The sequence below is a fragment of the Pleurodeles waltl genome, chromosome 3_1 (genome assembly GCF_031143425.1).
Source record: "Pleurodeles waltl isolate 20211129_DDA chromosome 3_1, aPleWal1.hap1.20221129, whole genome shotgun sequence".
NCBI classification, from domain to species: domain Eukaryota; kingdom Metazoa; phylum Chordata; class Amphibia; order Caudata; family Salamandridae; genus Pleurodeles; species Pleurodeles waltl.
Genome location: NC_090440.1, coordinates 1114579875 through 1114599853, shown reverse-complemented (window position 1 = coordinate 1114599853; position 19979 = coordinate 1114579875). Strand labels below are relative to the sequence as shown.

General features: G+C 46.8%; 1 protein-coding gene across 1 annotated transcript in view; it reads left to right on the top strand.

Moving 5' to 3' along the window:
• Positions 1-19979, top strand: part of LOC138283554 (transient receptor potential cation channel subfamily V member 5-like) — a 479342-nt gene that overhangs the window by 328558 nt on the left and 130805 nt on the right. The window contains exon 11 of the mRNA XM_069221494.1: positions 654-720. Coding sequence (XP_069077595.1) covers positions 654-720 — 67 coding nt within the window. The remainder of the gene's footprint in view (positions 1-653; positions 721-19979) is intronic.

Sequence of the window (19979 nt, the reverse complement as noted above, 5' to 3'; positions counted from 1 at the left end):
AGGTCAGATTCCTACAGTAATTATAGAAATGTTAGAATCATTCAACATGTGTCTACACAGTTCCAGCTATTGCACAGTCTTTTTTTTTTTTTAATGACTTGTTTTAAATTGGTTCTAACATCTTTTTGCGACAAATAACATCTTCTTTGATGTGTATACTTTTGTACTATTTCTATTCTTCATGTTTGTAAACATGTTATCGCTTTCATATAAAAGAGGTATGCACTAAGGATTTCAGTGGTTTGTGGGAACTGTGATGATGTGACAATGTATTATACGGAATAAAGTACCCCCGCCATATATGATAAGGATATTGCAAGTCACATTGGAGTTTCAGACCCTATAAAGGAACTCTGCCCTCAGCCTTCTTTCTCCATATGGTCATAGAACTCATTAGTGACGTGTAAAGCCCTATAGTATACTGAATGGGGTACTTTAGCCCATATATATTATTTGAATATATTAATCAACTCCTAATGTTTACTGATTGAGAGGTATATTCTACTGAATCACAGTTGATTCACCGAATAAACTAGTTTCCTATGACTGGGACTTAACTGCTTTTTCTTTGTATGACTATTTTGGTTATATTGTGAATTCATGCCAGGAAACTTCCTCTGTTTACTTAAAACACTGATTCCTTTCATTTCTAGATGATATTTGGCGACCTTCTGAAGTTCTGCTGGCTCATGGCGGTGGTCATTCTAGGGTTCTCTTCAGGTAAGTGATCAAAGAGACATCTTTATATCTGCCTTGACCAGATATGTTTTCTATTGAATACCAAAGTAGCAGGTAGCCTTTCATGATATTAGACTGTATGTGCAACATGAAGTATCTTACCGGCTGTGTATTTGCACGATACCTATAAACTTATAAGCAGATTCCTAATACTGAGTTGTATTTTTAGATAAATGGCATTTCTTCTGCTGCTTACTGGTTAATTGCTCCACAGGGTATTGCTTCCGATTAATATGTTTCTGGGTAACAATGTACTTCAGAACTTGCTAAATGCTTAGTTCTGTGATCAGGTCCATATTTTTCAGTGTTATTTAACTGCACCTGTTGTATTAAACAAGTACCATGATGCCATTCTCTAACAACTTGTCAATGGAGTGTCTGTCAAGTGTATGTCTGTCTTACCGGGCATGGCTGTAATAATCTTTCTGTTTGTATGATCGTACTTATCTCTGGTCAACTACTATACTTTTCAACTCATCTGCTATATTCAAATTGATCAACTCGCAGTATGAGTAGCTTTTTGTTTCTTGTCCGGCCGCATTTTGGTCATTGTAGTGAGCATTGTCAATCTCGTTTAAATTAAATGCAACTCATTTTAGTATTTCTTAAGAAGAAAAGTCTGATATACTTTTCCTAATTTTTTAGCTCAAAAGAGGATTGTAGAAATACCATTTTAAAAGCAGTTTAAACATTTACAAAGCTTTAAGACAATATCTGCTGGTTTTATCCCTGGAAGTGCTCTGGCATATCACTTTGTTCCCAGAGTACACAGAAATTGCATATAAAAGAAATACTGTGTGATGATACTCCAACACATCATATTCCAATGTTCCTGAGGTGTTTCTTACAGTAGAAAGATGTAAAAGCCTATGTTAACTTCTCTTTTTTTTTTTTTTTTTAAGTTGAAGGATAGAGAATGTTGTTTTATAGTTGCACAACTTAGACTAATCCCTTTTCAAAGGCACGGGGGCTAGGGTTCAGCCAGACCAATACAAACGCTTTCCCCCTGAATTTGTTGTTAAAATACAGTCTTCGCTACATGGATGCTTAATAATCAACCTAAGAACAACAGATATAACTTTGGTATCAAAAGTAACCAGTTATGCTCCAATACAACATTTAGACTCTCATAAATATTTAATAAAATACACAGAAAATACTACTGGCATTTGTTAATATAATTAATCGTCCTTTGGACTAGAAACAGCATTCAAAATGTTTAGTCCAAAAATTACATACAAAAGAACTGTATACAAAGTACTTGCTGTGTCAAGTAGTGTTTCAGTGGCTTCTTGCCCTTTAGGCCACCTTTTTCAGGACCAATAACTGAACTAAAACCATTAAAACGTTCTTTACTTCATATCATGTATATTAAAGGGGCCATGTTTTTATTGTCCTTCACCTATAATAATACAAGCAGTCTGTTTGTTTCCCAATGAGGTAAAAAAATATTTGAGAAGGTGTTCTTTTAAAACACACAGCTTGAAATTCACGTGGGTAAACCAACTTTAGCAATACTATTGTTTGTTTCCTGCTCCAAGTAAGACTGCCGCTCTGATAATCCAAATCTCAGCCTGCTATAAATTGCTCTGACAATGGTTTATGTTCCTGTTTGGCCCTGACTTCAATGAGAAACACTGGGCAATATATTGGCAGCCTGCAAGGCCTTTATCGGTTCACAAACCAGCAGATATAATAAGCTGCATGAACTGCACCAAATAGACCAACATTGAAAATACCACTTTAGGGAACAATCTCTCCGAAGGAGACAAAAGGGCTCTCATGCAAAGGGATTTGGGGCCCAGTTATGTGGTGGGGGACCAAAGTGGTTGTCTGTTTATGAAGTTACACAGAGGGTTCACAAGGTTCCTGAGGACCACTGGGGGGGTTCTGTAGACTCCTTGAGGAGTATTGTCAAAGATTCAGGGCAGCTAGAATCTACCCAACTTATCCTGGGTAGATTTTGTGGACTGCTCCAATAAGGCACTGAATGGCTGAGTGTGGGGCAACAAAGTTAATGATTATATTGGATTGTCCAATATAATCATGAGAGATCACATGCTCAGTATCTGATTTTAAGAATTGCATCAGCACCTAGTTGACAGTAGGCTGATTGACCCCAGGAGGTTGTCCAAGAAAGTATCTGGGGGGACTCCCACAAAGGTGGTCAAGGTTCCCATCAGAAGGAAGGGGAGGGACTTAAAAATAAGGAGTTCTCAAAAGGCCCTCAAACTATTTCTCGAGGGAGTAACAATAACCAATCCCAGTTTGACTCTAAAAAGAAGGTGTTATTTGACAAGCAGATAGGGAGGCTTGTACCTCAATGTATGGAGTGACTCAAGTATGGCCACTCCAAGGGCGATTCCAAAAGTCCCTAGAGGGCACAGTCCCCCCACCTGTGTTGGTGAGTGTAGAGTTCGGGGATGATATAGTTTCAGTTAGCTTTGGAGAACAGATAGGCGTAACCCTATTGTCCCTGGTGAATAAGGAAATGGCGCCAAAGGCCCATGTGCCTGCAGATACTTCCAAGTAAAGGCAGTGGGTCACCATTAATGGGCAATGAGTGGAGGCTCTGCAAGACACAGGAGCCAGCATATAAAGTGCTAGCTGGTGTCTGGAGAACGAATCACACCGAACACATTCACCAAGTCATATTCGCTGACAATCCCAAGAGCCATCTCCTGGTGGCTGTGGTTCCCTTTGAGTGGGGACCGGGGTTCTTTGAGAGTAGCTGAGTGGCCTGCCATGGCTGTTTGCTAGACAAGGAGTACTGCCTGGAGGGAGGTAGAACTCAGATCACATTTGGAAATGTTGACTTTGCCTGAGTGCCTAAAAGCTGCCATTGAGTGAGGCAAGGGCCATGGGAAACAATATCCTGAAGTTTCCACAATTAAGGCTGATGGGGTACCCTGAGAAGGATGCCCCTGAGCCTACCAGGGAGGACAATGCCACCATATGTGACCTACCTGAGCTTGCTGGCGGGCAAGTTGAGGTTGAGCCAACCAGGGAGGAATTCTGCAAAGTGCAGAAGTAGTGCCCTTCTCTTGAAGGCTTGAGGCGGCAGGCCTCTGCCCATGCAGCAGGTGAAGCCTCTGGTGATCACTTAATCTACAGGGAGAATGATCTCCTATATAGTGAGCCTATAGCTCCTGGTTCTGCGGCAGCCAATGTGCTGCTGCCCCCCCCCCCCCCAGTGTTATAGGACCTTCCTACTGGGTTTGGCTTACAACATTCCCTTGGCAGGACATGTGGGGCAAGACAAGACCTTCAGCAGACTTGCCTACCACTTCTATTGGCTCTGAAAGAGGACAGCCTCAGATGCATTCTGCAGGCCATGTCCTACGTGCCAGGCTAGTTGGAAGACAGTGAAAAATCAAAAAGTTCCCTTTCACCCCTTACCCATTGTTCTATGAGTATTGACATCATTGGACCCTTGGATCTTAAGATAGCCTTTGGCAACAGTTTTATCCTGTTCATGGTGGACCATGCCACCGGCTATCCAGAGGCAATCTCTCTGAGGTCAGTGACTGCACCTATGGTGGCAAGAGCTCTGATTGGGCTCTTTACCAGTGTAGAGTTCCTAAAGGAGGTAGTGCCTGACAGAGGCACTAACCTCATGTCCATGTAGAATAGGGTGAAGTTGACCACCCCCAATTACCCCCAAACCAATGGTCCTGTGGAGGGATTCAATAAAACCATGGCAAGCATGATTAAAGGTCAAAATGTACCCATGAGGTGTAAGTAGGATGTCTTCTTGCCATGAGTTCTCTTCACCTACAAGGAGGTATAGAGTTCAGTCTCTTTGAACTCCTCCATGGCTGTCCTGTTAGGAGATCTTTGAGCCCTGTCAAGGAGGGGTGGGAGCAAGCCCTCAGGAAACCTCTGAAACCCTTCAGGAAACCCCTGAAAGGATGTAGTGCTACATACATACTCTCCACAACCAGATACACCACTTCTGGAAGAAGGCTAAAAGTAACCTCGAGGCCAGCCAAGAGGCCATTAAACTCTGATATGACCAGAAGGCCACTCTGATGGAGTTTCAGCCTAGGGAGTGACCCTTATGGGCTGGCCTATATGAAGCAAAGGAATGGAAGGGGGAGTCCACCTACTTGGTGGATCTCCAGACCCCGGGGAAGCCCTTAAAGGTGCTCCATGTCAACAGATTGAAGCCTCAACTTGAAAGGTCCAAAGTTAGCATTCTCCTCATGACAGATGAGGGAGTGGAAGGGGAGGGTGAACCAATCCCCTTCCTCCTCTCTGCACAGGAACACAGTGGGTCAGTGGAGGGTATCACCCTCTCTGCCTCCCTGACCCCAGAGCAGAAGATCGACTTTACCAGCTACTTGAACAGTTTGCCGCTCAGCTTCTCTCACCGGACATTGACCCGGAAGACAGACCCCTTTAAAAGAACAACATTTACAGGTTATTCAACAAGGTGAGGTCCAGGATCATGTAGGTCAGCTCCAAGATGCTGATGTTAGGGGTGATTAAGCCCTCCAGTAGTCCCTGGTCTAGCCCTGGTGTTGGCACCAGAAGCTGACGCACTGGCTGCTAAATCAGAACTCAGGTTCTGTGTGGATTACTGAGTGCTCAATTCTGTCACCAAGAAAGATGTACACTGCATCCCCCAAGCTGATGAGTTCATTGATAGACTGGGTGCCGCCAAATTCCTCAGTACTTTTGGTTTGGCTTCAGGGTACTGGCAGAATGCTCTGACGGAGGAGCTAAAAAGAGGTCACAATTTTCAAACCCAGATGGCCACTTCTAGTTTCGGGTGATACCCTTTGGTTTGAAGAGTAACCCTGACACCTTCTAGAAGTTAGTGAACATGACCCTGCCTAGAAAGGAGGCCTTTTGTGTCACCTACCTAGACAATACTGCTGTCTACAGTTGCAGCTGGGATAAACACCTGCAACACCTCAGTGAGATGCTTTAGGCGCAGAACCAGGCAGGCTTGACCATCAAGGCCAGTAAGTGGTTATACAGTACCAGATTGGGCAGTGATTGGTGGTGTACATGGGTCACCTGGTGGGTAGGGGAAAGGTGCAGCCCCTCCAGGCCATGATTGAGACTATCATGGCCCTTCTTGGGCCTCACTGGGTACTACAGGAGATTTGTTAAGGGATATTGCACTATGATGGCCCCTTTTACTGAGATGACTTTGAAGAAGCATCCCAAATTGGTGATCTGGTCAGAGGCTTGCCAGAAAGCCTTTGATACCGTCAAGGAGGCTATCTGTAGAGCACCTGTACTCAAGGCTCCTGACTATTCCACTGAATTATTTGTACAGATGGACGCTTCATAGCATGGCATAGGGGTGGTCTTAGCACAGTTGAATGAAGAGGGCCTGGACCAACCGATTGCCTTCATTAGCAGGAGGCTACTTCCATGGGAACAGAGGTGGAGTGTGATTGAGAGAGAAGCGTTTGCTGTGCTCTGTGCACAGAAGAAGCTGAGACTATACCTGTTTGTGACTCACTTCCAAGTTCAGACAGACAGCGGGCCCCTCAGATTCCTCATACAGATGAGTGGAGAAAATCCTCAACTGTTTAGGTGGTCCATCTCTCTACATGGAATGAACTTTAGGGAGGAGCACCGCCTGGGATCAGACCATGCTCTGCAGGTTCTTCTGCCTTAGTAAAGAGAACTCCCAAGGGGCTGGGTAGCCCTCCCCACTTTCAGATGTGGGAGGCACATGTTTGACCTGACAGCCTTAGGGTCATCTTCTCCCCACTTTTGCCTACCTCCTCCACTTTTCTGAGCTCATGTTTGCCGGCTTTACAACTGCTAAAGTGCTTGTACTATCTCCCAATTGGCATATTTAATTTACTTATAAGCCCCTAGTAAAATGCACTACATGTGCCCAGGGCCTGTAAATTAAAAGCTACATGTGGGCCTGATTGTGCTACCCACTTAAGTAGCCCTTTAACCATGTCTCAGGCCTGCCATTGCAGAGCCTGTGTGAATAGGTTTACACTGCTGTGTTGACCTGGCAAAGTAACCCTTTTGCCATGCCCAAGCCATCCCTTTTTATACATATAAGTCACCCATAAGGTAGGCTCTTGATAATCCAGAGGGCAGGGTGCAATGTATTTAAAAGGCAGGACATGTACTTTTACATTTTACATATCCTGGTAGTGAAAAACTCCCAAAGTCATTTTTCACTGCAGCAGGGTTGATCTCTTCCATAGGGTAGCATTGGGATTACCTTAATACATTTTAAAAGTGTAATTCACAATCTGAAAGAGATACATTTTTCAAGTTTGGGGTCTCTGAAATCACAATTCAAAATCACAACTTATGGTGAAGTTGTATTTTCCATTGTAATTCTGAAAATTCCACTTTTAGAAAGTTGGCATTTTCTTACTTTAGCAATTTGGTGCCTGCTGCCTCTCTCTGATCACATGCCTGGGGTGGGGTGACTGCTGGGCTTTGTGTGTTCCTCCTAGACAGCCACACAAAATGGGAGCTTAGATGTGACCTGATGGGCTATCCACATCTTAATGGGCCACCCTTAGCAGCAGGAGGGAGGAGCTTTGGACAGCCTCACACTTACACCTGAATATGCTATGTTCTGTCCCCGCACAAGGGGCTGCATAACCCCCTGTAGTGAGTCTGGAGCCAGGGCAGGAAAGGCAGGGCCTCAATGCACTTCAAAGGCCTGCCTTTGAGGTCTCCCCTACTGAAAAGGACGAACTGGGTATAAGTACTGGACCTCTGACATCAACTCAGTACACCTGTGGATATTGTGCCAGGAAGAAGGACTGCTGTGCTGCTGCAAGGACTGCCACTCTGCTGGACTACTACTCTGCAGGGCCTGCTTTGCTGTATTGCCCTGCTGCCTGCTGCCCTTTTGCCTGGGAGTGAGAAGGACTGGACCTGCATCTCTCCAACCCTGAACCCAGAGTGACTCCAAGGGCTAGCTGACAAGTTTCTTGATTGAAGTTTCAGGGGCATAAAGGACTCCCAATCCACCTACATCTACACCTTAACTCTGCCATCTGTGAGTCTACCCTCACAAGCGGGCAACACCCGTTCTGGACCCTTGGAAGTAAACTTAAGGTATTTGCTTTGGCTGAAACAAGAAATTACTGCTGATGCGCAGCTCGGACATGGCACATTGCCCTTGCTGGGAACTGGTGATTCAGCCTCCTTGCATGGATCGGAGTCAACACATCACCTCTCCAATGTGGTCTGACCTCAGATCTTTACCTTCAAAACCACTGCATCTCAGACCCGACGCATCACTGCTGTTGCGTGTGGAAAATCAACACATCTTCGCTCCTGCGTGGGTAAGACTGATGCATCGTGCCACTGTGGGGATCCTACACAATGCTTCACTTCAGCCTGCTTACAGCATCTTCGATGTCGACTCAATCAGGATTAAGGTACTTTTGTTCAGGGGACCCAATGGGGTACCATTAGCTGGCCCACGCTCGATAGCGGTCAGCCTGAACGTTTGGCTTTAACCCTGTCTGCACAACCAGAATTCCTCGGTTGGCACTTCTTGTTTCTAAGTCCTATCTTATAGTTTATTCTTTAGGCATTCATATCTCAAGTTCTACTCATTGGATTTTTGTTTTTTGGCCTTGCTTTATTTAACCCCTTCGCTGCCAGACCTTTTCCCCCTCAGGTGCCAGGCCTTTTTTTGGCTATTTGGGGCAGTTCGCGCTTAGGCCCTCATAACTTTTTGTGCACATAAGCTAACCACGCCAAATTTGCATCCTTTTTTTCAAACATGCTAGGGATTCTAGAGGTTCCCCTTAAGGAGACCAAGAAATTAGCCAAAATACAGCTAAAATGTTGTTTTTAAAAAAAAAAATGGGGAAAAAGAAGAAGGCTTGTGTTTTTTTCCCTAAAAATGGCATCAACAAAGGGTTTTTCGGTGGTAAAATCTCCATCTTCCCAGCTTTCAGGAACAGGCAGACTTGAATCAGAAAACCACATTTTTCAACACAGTTTTGGCATTTTACTGAGACATACCCCATTTTTACTATTTTTTGCACTTTCAGCCTCCTTCCAGTTAGTGACAGAAATGGATCCCAGAAAGCTAAACATTTCTGAAAAGTAGACAAAATTCTGAGTTCAGCAAGGAGTCATTTGTGTAGATCCTACAAGGGTTTCCTACAGAAAATAACAGCTGAAATAAAAACATATTGAAATTGAGGTGAAAAAAACAGCCATTTTTCTCCACGTTTTACTTTTTCCTCCAATGCCATATTTTTTAAAACAATATACCGTTACGTCTGCTGGACTCTTCTGGTTGCGGTGATGTATAGGGCTTGTAGGTTCATCAAGATCTCTATGTACTCAGAGCCAATAAATGATCTGCATCTTGCAATGGGTTTTCATTCTATACCGGGTATACAGCCATTTATTTGCTGAAATATAAAGAATGAAAAATAGGTATCAAGAAAACCTTTGTATTTCTAAAATGGGCACAAGATAAGGTGTTGAGAAGCAGTGGGTATTTGCACATCTCTGAATTCCGGGGTGCCCATACTAGCATGTGAATTACAGGGCATTTCTCAAATAGATGTCTTTTTTACACACTGTCTTACAATTTGAAGGAAAAAATGTAGAGAGAGACAAGGGGCAATAACACTTGTTCTGCTATTCTGTGTTCCCCCAAGTCTCCCAATAAAAATGTTACCTCACTTGCGAGGGTAGTCCTAATGCCTGCGACAGGAAACACAACATGTACACATCACATTTTTACATTGAAATCTGACGTGTTTTTTGCAAAGTGCCTAGCTGTAGATTTTGGCCTCTAGCTCAGCCGGCACCTAGGGAAACCTACCAAACCTGCGAATATTTGAACACTAGACACCTAGGGGAATTCAAGATGGGGTGACCTGTGGGGCTCTCAGAAACCTTTGCAAACCTCAAAATTTGGCCCAAAAAACACTTTTCCTCACATTTCAGTGACAGACAGTTCTGGAATCTGAGAGGAGCCACAAATTTCCTTCCACCCAGCATTCCCCCAAGTCTCCCGATAAAAATGGCACCTCACTTGTGTGGGTAGGCCTAGCGCCCGCAACAGGAAATACCCCAAAATACAACATGGGCACATCACATTTTTACATTGAAAACTGATGTGTTTTTTGCAAAGTGCCTAGCTGTAGATTTTGGCCTCTAGCTCAGCCGGCACCTAGGGAAACCTACCAAACCTGCGCATTTTTGAAAACTAGACACCTAGGGGAATTCAAGATGGGGTGACCTGTGGGGCTCTCAGAAACCTTTGCAAACCTCAAAATTTGGCCCAAAAAACACTTTTCCTCACATTTCAGTGACAGACAGTTCTGGAATCTGAGAGGAGCCACAAATTTCCTTCCACCCAGCATTCCCCCAAGTCTCCCGATAAAAATGGCACCTCACTTGTGAGGGTAGGCCTAGCGCCCGCAACAGGAAATACCCCAAAATACAACATGGGCACATCACATTTTTACATTGAAAACTGATGTGTTTTTTGCAAAGTGCCTAGCTGTAGATTTTGGCCTCTAGCTCAGCCGGCACCTAGGGAAACCTACCAAACCTGCACATTTTTTAAAACTAGACACCTAGGGGAATCCAAGATGGGGTGACTTGTGGGGCTTTCACCAGGTTCTGTTATCCAGAATCCATTGCAAACCTCAAAGTTTGGCCAAAAAAAACACTTTTTCCTCACATTTCGGTGACAGAAAGTTCTGGAATCTGAGAGGAGCCACAAATTTCCTTCCCCCCAGCGTTCCCCCAAGTCTCCCGATAAGAATGGTACCTCACTTGTGTGGGTAGGCCTGGTACCCGTGAAAGGAAATGCCCCAAAACACTATCTGGACACATCAAAATTATCAAATACAAGACTACCTGTTTTTGCGGGGGGCACCTGCGTTTTTGGTCCTGGGCTCAGCAGCCATACAGGGAAACCTACCAAACCCAGACATTTCTGATAAATAGACACCCGAGGGAGTCCAGGGAGGTGTGACTTGCCTGGATACCCCAGTGTTTTGTTATCCAGAATCCTCAGCAAACCTTAAATTTAGCTAAAAAATCACATTTTTCCCACATTTCTATGTGGGTTCACCGCACTGGGACAAATTTCCTACCACCCAACGTTTCCCTCAGTCTCCCGGTAAAAATAACACCTCACTTGTGTAGTTGGGCCAAGTATCTGTGACAGGGAAGAGCCAAAAACATGTCAAAATTAAGGGGGAACCAAAGCAGGTCCAAAAGGGCAGTTTGGAAAAAACATTTTTAGGCTGACAAGTGGGGCAGAATTTCTATCAGTATAGATGAGACAATGCAGGGTGGTAGGAATTTTGTGGATTCCTGCAGATTCCGGTAGGTTCCATCACAAAAATGTGGGAAACGTGATTTCCAGCAAAGTTGGTGGTTTTCAGGGCATTGTGGGTAAGAAAATGGTGCGGGCTGCATGTGAAGCACACCACCCTGGACTCACCCATATGTTTAGTTTTCAGATGTGTCTAGGTCTTGTGGATTTTTATACATGGCAGCGTCCCAAAGCCAAAAACGTGCAGCCCTCACCATTCCAAGTGGGACGATTTTGAGAGTTATCAAGCTCTCATGGCCCAAATGTAAAACCAAAACCCAAAATATTAAAACGTCCTCTTGCTTGATGTGTAATAAGATGTTTTAGTGTGTGGGGGAGAGCTGAAAGACTGATACCCCCCTTCAGTTGGGGTGGGGGCAGAACCAGGCCCATACTGGTTGGTAGTCACCACCCCACTATTTTATTTTGTATTTTTTATTTCATGGCATCTAGTAGACTTTCTGCCCCCTGGGGTGTGGATCGGGCTAATTGCCCCTTCTGCCCACTAATGGGCAGAACAACTTTGGCCCCATTTATTTGGGGCGGGGTTATGGCCACAACCCCACTCTCATATTTTAAAAACAAAATCTTCCCCGGTCTCTGGCGATCTTTCTCCCCCCCTTGGGGGCAGATGGGCCTTCCAAAAGTAGGTCAATCTTTCCCCAGCGGGGGCAGATATGGCCAACAGTAATGTGTCCCCATGGAGAGCGACCCTTGCCAAAGGGGCTGCCCCCCCCAAACAAAACACACACATACACACACTCCAATCCCTGGTGTCTAGTGGTTTCTGCCCCCCTTGGGGGCAGATTGGCCTAACAAAAATAGGCCAATCTGCCCCAAGGGGGGCATAAATGGCCTAAATACAATTTGCCCCCCAGGGGAGTGACCGTTGCCTAAGGGGTCGCTCCCCATACATAAAAACATAAAGTTAATAAAAATACATATATATCCCTGGTGTCTAGAGGTTTCTGCCATCCCTGGAGGCAGATCGGCCTAATTATATTAGGCAGATCTGCCTCCAAGGGGGGCAGAAATGGCCTAAAAATAATATTGCCCCCTAGGGAGAAACCCTTGCCCAAGGGGCCGCTCCCTTTATTAGAAAACACACCAAAAAAAACCCTGGTGTCTAGTAGACATTTCTGCCCCCGGGGGGGTGGGGCAGAAATGGCCTAAACACAATTTAGCCCCCAGGGAGCGGCCCTTGCCTAAGGGGTCACTCCCTGCACATAAAAGAAAAAACGATTCCCTGGTGTCTAGTGGGCATTTCTGCCCCCCCTGGGGGAGGATCAGCCTAATTATATTAGGCCGATCTGCACCCAGGGGCGGCAGAAAAGACCTAAAAATGATTTGGCCCCCTAGGGAGCAACCCTTGCCCAAGGGGCCGCTCCCCTCATGTAAATTTCAACAAATACAAAAATCCCTGGTGTCTAGTGGCCATTTCTGTCCCCCCGGGGGCAGATCGGCCTAATTATATTAGGCCGATCTGCCCCCGGGGGGGGGCGAAATGGCCTAAACACAATTTGGCCCCCAGGGAGCAACCCTTGCCTAAGGGGCCGCTCCCTGCACATAAACAAAAAAAAAAAAAAAATCACTGGTGTCTAGTGGGCATTTCTGCCCCCCCCCCGGGGGCAGAAATGACTTAAAAATGATTTGGCCCCCTAGGGAGTGACCCTTGCCCAAGGGGCTGCTCCCCTCATGTAAATTTCAACAAATACAAAAGTCCCTGGTGTCTAGTGGGCATTTCTGCCCCCCGGGGGAAGATCGGCCTAATTATATAAGGCCTATCTGCCCCCAAGGGGGCAGAAATGGCCTAAACACAATTTGGCCCCCAGGGAGCGACCCTTGCCTAAGGGGTCGCTCCCTGCACATAAAAGAAAAAAAAAAATCCAACCCCTGGGGGCAGAAATGACCTAAAAATGATTTGGCTCCCTAGGGAGCGACCCTTGCCCAAGGGGCAGCTCCCCTCATGTAAATAAAAAAAAAAACTAAATTCCCTGGTGTCTAGTGGGCATTTCTACTGCCCGATCGCGCAGCAGAAATGCTCAGAATGACATTGAAAGAAAGGAAAAGCCTTTCCTTTCTTCTGATGTCTCTCCCGCCCCCCTCCTCCCGAATGGAAGAGAAATGCTAAGCGTTTCTCTTCCGCATCGTGCTGGAAGCATGCTTCCAGCGCAACGGGAGGCAACCTCTGATGAGGTCTGCACGCGATTGCGTGTTGACGTCATCAGAAGTCACTGGGGGGAGATCGGGGGTCGGGGGTGAAAGGGGAAGCGATTCCCCTTTTATCCCTGACGGGGCGTGTGGGTGGGGGGCCCATGGGGGGAGCTCTAGCACTTCCCCCGTGGGCCCGGTGCAGGACGAGGTGGTCTCGTCCCAGGCACACGGGAGCCGTGTGCTGGGACGAGACCACCTCGTCCTAGGCACCGTAGGGGTTAATAAAATAAGTTCTATGTTTCTCACCAGATGTGGAATATTTTTGTGTGGTGTTTTCACTGTTTTACTGTCTGAAGTGTTGCACAAATAATTTACACATTGCCTCTTAAGTTACACGTAACTGCTCTGTGAGAAACTACCAGGGGGTAAACACAGTTTATTTTGGAGTGTATTTGTGACTTAGACCCTGACTAGGATTGTGATTCCTCCTTGATCAGGGTGCATACCTTTGTCAACCAGAAACCCAATTCGAACACTGCCACACACTCATTTCCAGACTGATCCAAGGGGCATAATACCCCTTACGTCTTGGCACATTAAAGTTTGCCTTCACAGTGTTTTCCGACTTTATTGGGCATCATGGCTGAGAACATTTTTCTTTGCCCTGTTGCCCTGCAGCCAGGGCTTAATTTATAAAGAATTCATGATGGAGCCCTATGTTTTGCTCCAAAGCCTGCTGCTGGCACTATGGAAGGTCAGGGTGTCAATACAAAAGGCTGTGGCAGCTTGATTCCAACTCACACCTTGTTAATCCCCAAAAGAGAGTCTCTCTCTCTCTCTCTCACAGGGTTTGGCGTGAATAATTATAACACTGTATGGTGTCTGAGGTGTCACAGCGCCCCACGGATCATATTAAGGGACAAGGAATTGCTCAGGAGGGGTATAAGCCCCCGCCGGTACCTGCCCACTGTTTAGTCAGCAACCCTGGTGAGGGTACCCACCCAAGCGTTGCTTGTCAGAGAGAGAATAACGTTTGGTTTCCCAGCGTATTAACAAGTAAGCAACAATCCCAACTTTCTCCGCCTGCTCCCTGACTAGTTGCTCCAATGGCTCAAGATTAATACCCTCAACATGGCACCAAGAGAATACTAGGAGACTATGATGGTAAGGATCTTCAAATAGACGCCGAACACTGTCACACACCCTACGTGTGGCCTTAACTCTGCCCAGGAGTAGTTGCCTTGAAACCCGCACACCTCTGCAATGAAATGAAAACATGGAACCTGCTGGGTATCCCCTGGTAGTTAACTGATGAAAGATGGGACTCTCACACTTCTCCTTTATCATAATAACATCACTCCATGAGGCAACTGTCCCTATGGGAAACCACTCTTGCTTGCGGTCCTCTCTGGGGTCACTTGACAGACACCACCACCACTAACCTGATTCTCAATCTCAATGATTGCATGCCAATTCCCATATACTGGGCAGTACCTTCTGGACCCAAGTGCCAGCAGCTACAAGTTCCTCAGCAGGTACGCCGCAATAGTAATTGATTGATAACAGACATGCAGCAGAAATCCCTATTTAAGCTTACCAGTCTAAAATCCAAGCTAACAATGCAATATTCAGACATTACCCCACCCCACAAAATGTTCCTGGACTTGTAAAGCTATCCCTATACCTAAAATGGGCAGCACTAAAACCATGAAACAAGAACTGAGCATGGGCTCGCAAGTGCCCTCCCCCCCTTCAGAATGTTCTTTCTTAGTGGCAATGTGGGACTATGTCCCGCCAGCACTGTTGGACCCACCTGTGGATAAACTAGACATAATCCTTCAGAAAATATGTGACTCTCGTAAATTCATTGAGCAACAGCTGGGGATCCTCACTATTGACTTGTCAATTCTTAAAGATGACCACCATAAGTTAGGCACTAAGGTCAAGACAAACAAACTGGCTCTTACCTCCCTGACCGCATGGCAAAAGGAACACGGGGCGTAGCCCTCCTAGAGCGTCAAGTAGAAATTCTGCAGGAAAGAACTGAAGATGCAGAACGGCGATCCTCATGCAACAACATTTGCAATATAGGTCTACTGGAGGGAAGGGAGGGGCTCTGACCCGACGCAATACATTAAAAAACGGCTGCAGACGCAGGTGACCCCTGAGGGTCTCTTGGCACTGTTCATGGTCGAAAAAGCTAACTGAGTGCCGAGAAGAAGATGGGCCCCCAGAACCCCCCCAAGACTGATAGTAGCTGGATCCTGAATTTCTGGGGCAGAGACATGATTCTTCAACAAGCAAGAGTAAGATCTCCGATATTACTAGACAATGCCCAGATATCTGTATTCCCAGACTATATGCTTCAAGTTCAGCACAGCAAAGCATCATTTCAAGAGGTCAAACAACAACTTAGGGTGCACAGCCTCACTTACGCCCTCATGTTTCCAGCGAGACGTAAGGTGATCCATGAACAAAAAACGTACTCCTTCAACACCCCAGAGGGTACATGGGAGTGGATGGAGCAACAAATCCCCAGATCCAGTGAGGGACGATTGCAGCAACCACAGTCAACGGTAAAGAAGAGAAACAAGTCAGGGGAACGGAACCAGCAGGGACAACACATGAGACATCAGCTAGCACCTTTTCCACAGCAACCCCTTAAGGGACAATAGAATACACTACTTTTAGCCGCCTCATTCCGATCTAACAGACGTGAGATCAGTCCCAGCTCTTTTCCCAATAGTGTGGTGGACTTAGACTCGGGGGACAGCTCAGTACTTTTTCCCATCATTACCCCACAGATGACTCATGACCAAGTGGGGTAAAGACACAGTAAGTATAATAACACATGGGGCCTCAGGAAGTTCATGATACCATATAGCCCACCACCACCATAGACGTGGCTACACATGTACAAAAGAGTGACTTAGGGGTTATAAATACCGCTAGGTACATAACTACTGCTAATCACTGAGACAGGTAAAATGGGCTTTAAACCCCAGCTGCTCTGGGGCCTAGGTTGGTTGTGCACACACCTGAAACTACAGTAAACTAAGAGCTGCCAGTGGTCCTTAAACTGCATTCCTGCTGTGTAGTGCTTGGGAAGCGGCCAACAAACAGAAACTGCCCTACTATGACACTGACTGGGCATAAAGAAGCCTTAGATCTCACAGGCGAATGCACATACTGCTATGTTAAGTTTTGCTTCTGTTCATATTTTTGGTCCAACAAAATTCTACTGCTGGATCTGGTATTGAAATGGGACAAGAGTTTTTTGTTAGTTACTGTTACATATGTACCATTACCCCAGCTGACTCCTGACATCACATTTACAAACTACTGGAATAGTTGCTACAAACATAGGCCCATATTTATACTTTTTTGCACCACATTTGCGTAATTTTTTGACTCAAAAGCGGTGCACCTCATACCCACGGAGGTTCACAATGACTTTGATGCCCAGGGACGATGCATAAGAAATCCGGTCGCACAGTGTTAGAAAACAGTGCTGCATGGGGTTTCCGTCGTTATTAGCAGCCGCAAGCAGATGTTGCATCGTTTCTCCAGCCATAATGTGTCGATTTCAGCCACAAAGCGGGCGGCGCATCATTTATCAGTCGCGTTGCAGATGGTGCATTCAAAAAATTCCCAGCACTGCACTCTATGTGTGGATTTCAGCTCTTGTTCTGCCAACTTCACCTTTCAAGGCCCAGGGACTGGATAGGGCACCACTTAGCAGGGCAGGATTCTCAGCAGATAGTCCAAGTGCTGGCAGAGGAAGTCTTTGATGACCATAAGACTTCAAAACAGGAGGCAAGCTCAGCTCAAGCCCTTGGAGATTCTTCTTCAAGCAGAAATACACAACAAAGTCCAGTCTTTGTCCCCTTTCACAGGCAGAAGCAGCAACTTCAGGATAGCCCAACAAAACACAGCCACAGACAGGGGCAGCACTTCTCCTCAGCTCTTCTCCTTGGCAGAGGTTCCTCTTGGTTCCAGAAGTGATCTAAAAATCTGGGGTTTTGGGTCTACTACTTATACCCCTTTCTACCTTTGAAGTAGGGAAACATCAAAGGAAAGTCTCTGCTGTTCAAAATATCCTGCCTTGCCCAGGCCTGGCTCCAGACTCACACCAGGGGTTTGGATGCTGCATTGTGTGACAGCAGGCACAGTCCATTCAGGTGTAAGTGACCACTCCTCCCTCCACTCTAGCCCAGATAACTCATCAGGATATGAAGGCTACACCCTAGCTCCCTTTGTGTCACTGTCTATAGGGGAGTCACAAACAGCCCAACTGTCAGTCTGACCCAGACAGAAAATACACAAGCAGGCAGAGTCAGAGAATGGTGTAAGCAAGAAAATGCCCACTTTCTAAAAGTGGCATTTTCAAACTGACAATTTAAAAAACAACTTTATCAAATTATGTATTTTTAAATTGTGAGTTTAGAGACACCAAACACCAGATTCCTATCTGCTCTCAAAGGGAAACTTCACTTTAAGGATATTTAAAGGCAGCCCCCATTTTAACCTATGAGAGAGATGGGCCTTGCAACAGTGGAAACCGAATTTGGCAGTATTTCACTATTAGGACATATAAAACATATCAGTACATGTCCCACCTTTAACATACACTGCACTCTGCCCATGGGGCTACCTAGGGCCTACCTTACGGGTGCCTTACATGTATAAAAAGTGAAGGTTTGGGGCTGGCAACTTTTCCCACTTGCCAGGTTGAATTGGCAATTTAAAACTGCGCAGACACTGCAGTGGCAGGTCTGAGCCATGCTTACAGGGCTACTAATGTGGGTGGTACAACCAGTGCTGCAGGCCCACTAGTAGCATTTGATTTACATGCCCTGGGTACCTCTACTGCACTTTACTAGGGACCTACTAGTAAATCAAATAAGCCAATCATGGATAAACCAACACAATTTACACAGAGAACATATGCACTGTAGCACTGATTAACAGTGGTAACGTACCCAGAGTCCTAAAGCCAACAAAAACTGGTCAAACAATTAGGAGGATGGAGGCAAATGTTTAGGGATGACCCTGCAAAATGTGCCAGGTCCAACACAACCCCCCACCATCCTTAAGCCCAGGGAGATCAATCAATCCTTGATGGATTTCCCTGACTGGGGCGATAGAGCAGGGACCCTGGCCCACAACAGCAGGGGCATGTTCCAGTTCTACATCTTCCTGACTCCAGTTGGATCCATCTGTCCCTACTCTCAGGGCCCACTAAGCTAACCCAGGGGGACCCTTCCTCCTCACCTGCAGATACCATCTGTGTAGCACCTGATCTTAGTTTGCTTACAGATATATCCCAGTAGGCAGACAGTACCACCATGGCCAACACAGTGGTGTGGCCCACTCCACACCGGGGTGTGACTCCTGCCCCCCCCCACACCCCTAGGAACACCTCTGTCCACCTGGACAGCAAGCCACAGTGGCCACTGACAGCTGTCAGGGATGGGCGCCAGGCCCCAGGCCTTTCGAGGCTCTCCAACAACTGTGACTGTGGAGAGTGGCACCAGATGCCTGGCACCCTTTGACCACTTTCCCTTCCACCAGGTCAGGAATGACAGCCTGACACTGGTTCTCCCGTCGGGGGCTCTGTACCCTCCATCTATAAGCGGCACCCCCAGAGTCCAGAATTGTCAGGTTGTTTGTAGAAACAGTCCTGCACAATTCTCCCACAAGGGTAGGGATGTTAACTTGCAACTGGTCTCCCAACCTGGGGCCTGTACCTTCAGGTTGGACCAGAGTCAGGGGTGAGACTTCCCTCTCCCCATCCCTCCTTCTGGGGTCCTGCACCCTCCCTACTAGGAGTGATCCCCCCCAGAATCCAGAATTGTCAGAGTGCTTAAGGAAGCATTCCTGCACAATTCTCCCACCAGTGCAGGGATGTTACCCTGCAACTGGTCTTCCAACCTTGGGTCTGTACCTTCAGGTTGGACCAGGGCCAGGGATGAGGCTTCCCTCCCCTGCCCTTCCTTCTGGGGTCCTGCACCCCACTACTAGGAGTGACCCCTCCAGAATCCAGAATTTTCAGGGTGCTTAAGGAATCAGTCCTGCACAATTCTCCCACCAGTGCAGATCTGGTACCCTGCAACTGGTCTTCCAACCTGGGGTCTGTAGCTTCTGGTTGGGCCAGGGGCAAGGCTTCCCTCCCCCTGCCCTTCCTTCTGGGGTCCTGCACCCCCCTACTAGGAGTGACCCCCCCCCCAAGAATCCAGAATTGTCAGGGTGCTTAAGGAAGCAGTCCTGCACAATTCTCCTACACGTGCAGGGATGTGAACCTGCAACTGGTCTTCCAACCTGGGGTCTGTACCTTCAGGATGGACTAGGGCCATGGACAAGGCTTCTCTCCCCCTGCTCTCCCTTCTGGGGTCCTGCACCCCCCCCCCCCACACTAGGAGTGCCCCCTTCCAGAATCCAACATGGTAGGGGCACTGATAGCAGTTGCCCCTCTCTCCAGGTCAGGGGGGACACCCTGAACCTGACCCTTCAACCAGGGTCTGCACCCTTGGATTGAACTGGGGTCAGGGGGTGAGTTTACCCTCCCCTGCCTCTACTCCCAGGGTTCTGCACCCCCCACCATGGAGAGTACCCCAGGAAGTCACACGGGGGAGTGATTGGGTAAACCACCCCCCATCAGGTCAGGGTTTACCCAGTGAACCCGACCCTCCAGCCTATGGTCTGTACCGTCAGAATGGACCACTGCCTGGCAATCCAGGTCTTCCTGGGGTGACACCTACCTCCCCATCAGGTCAGA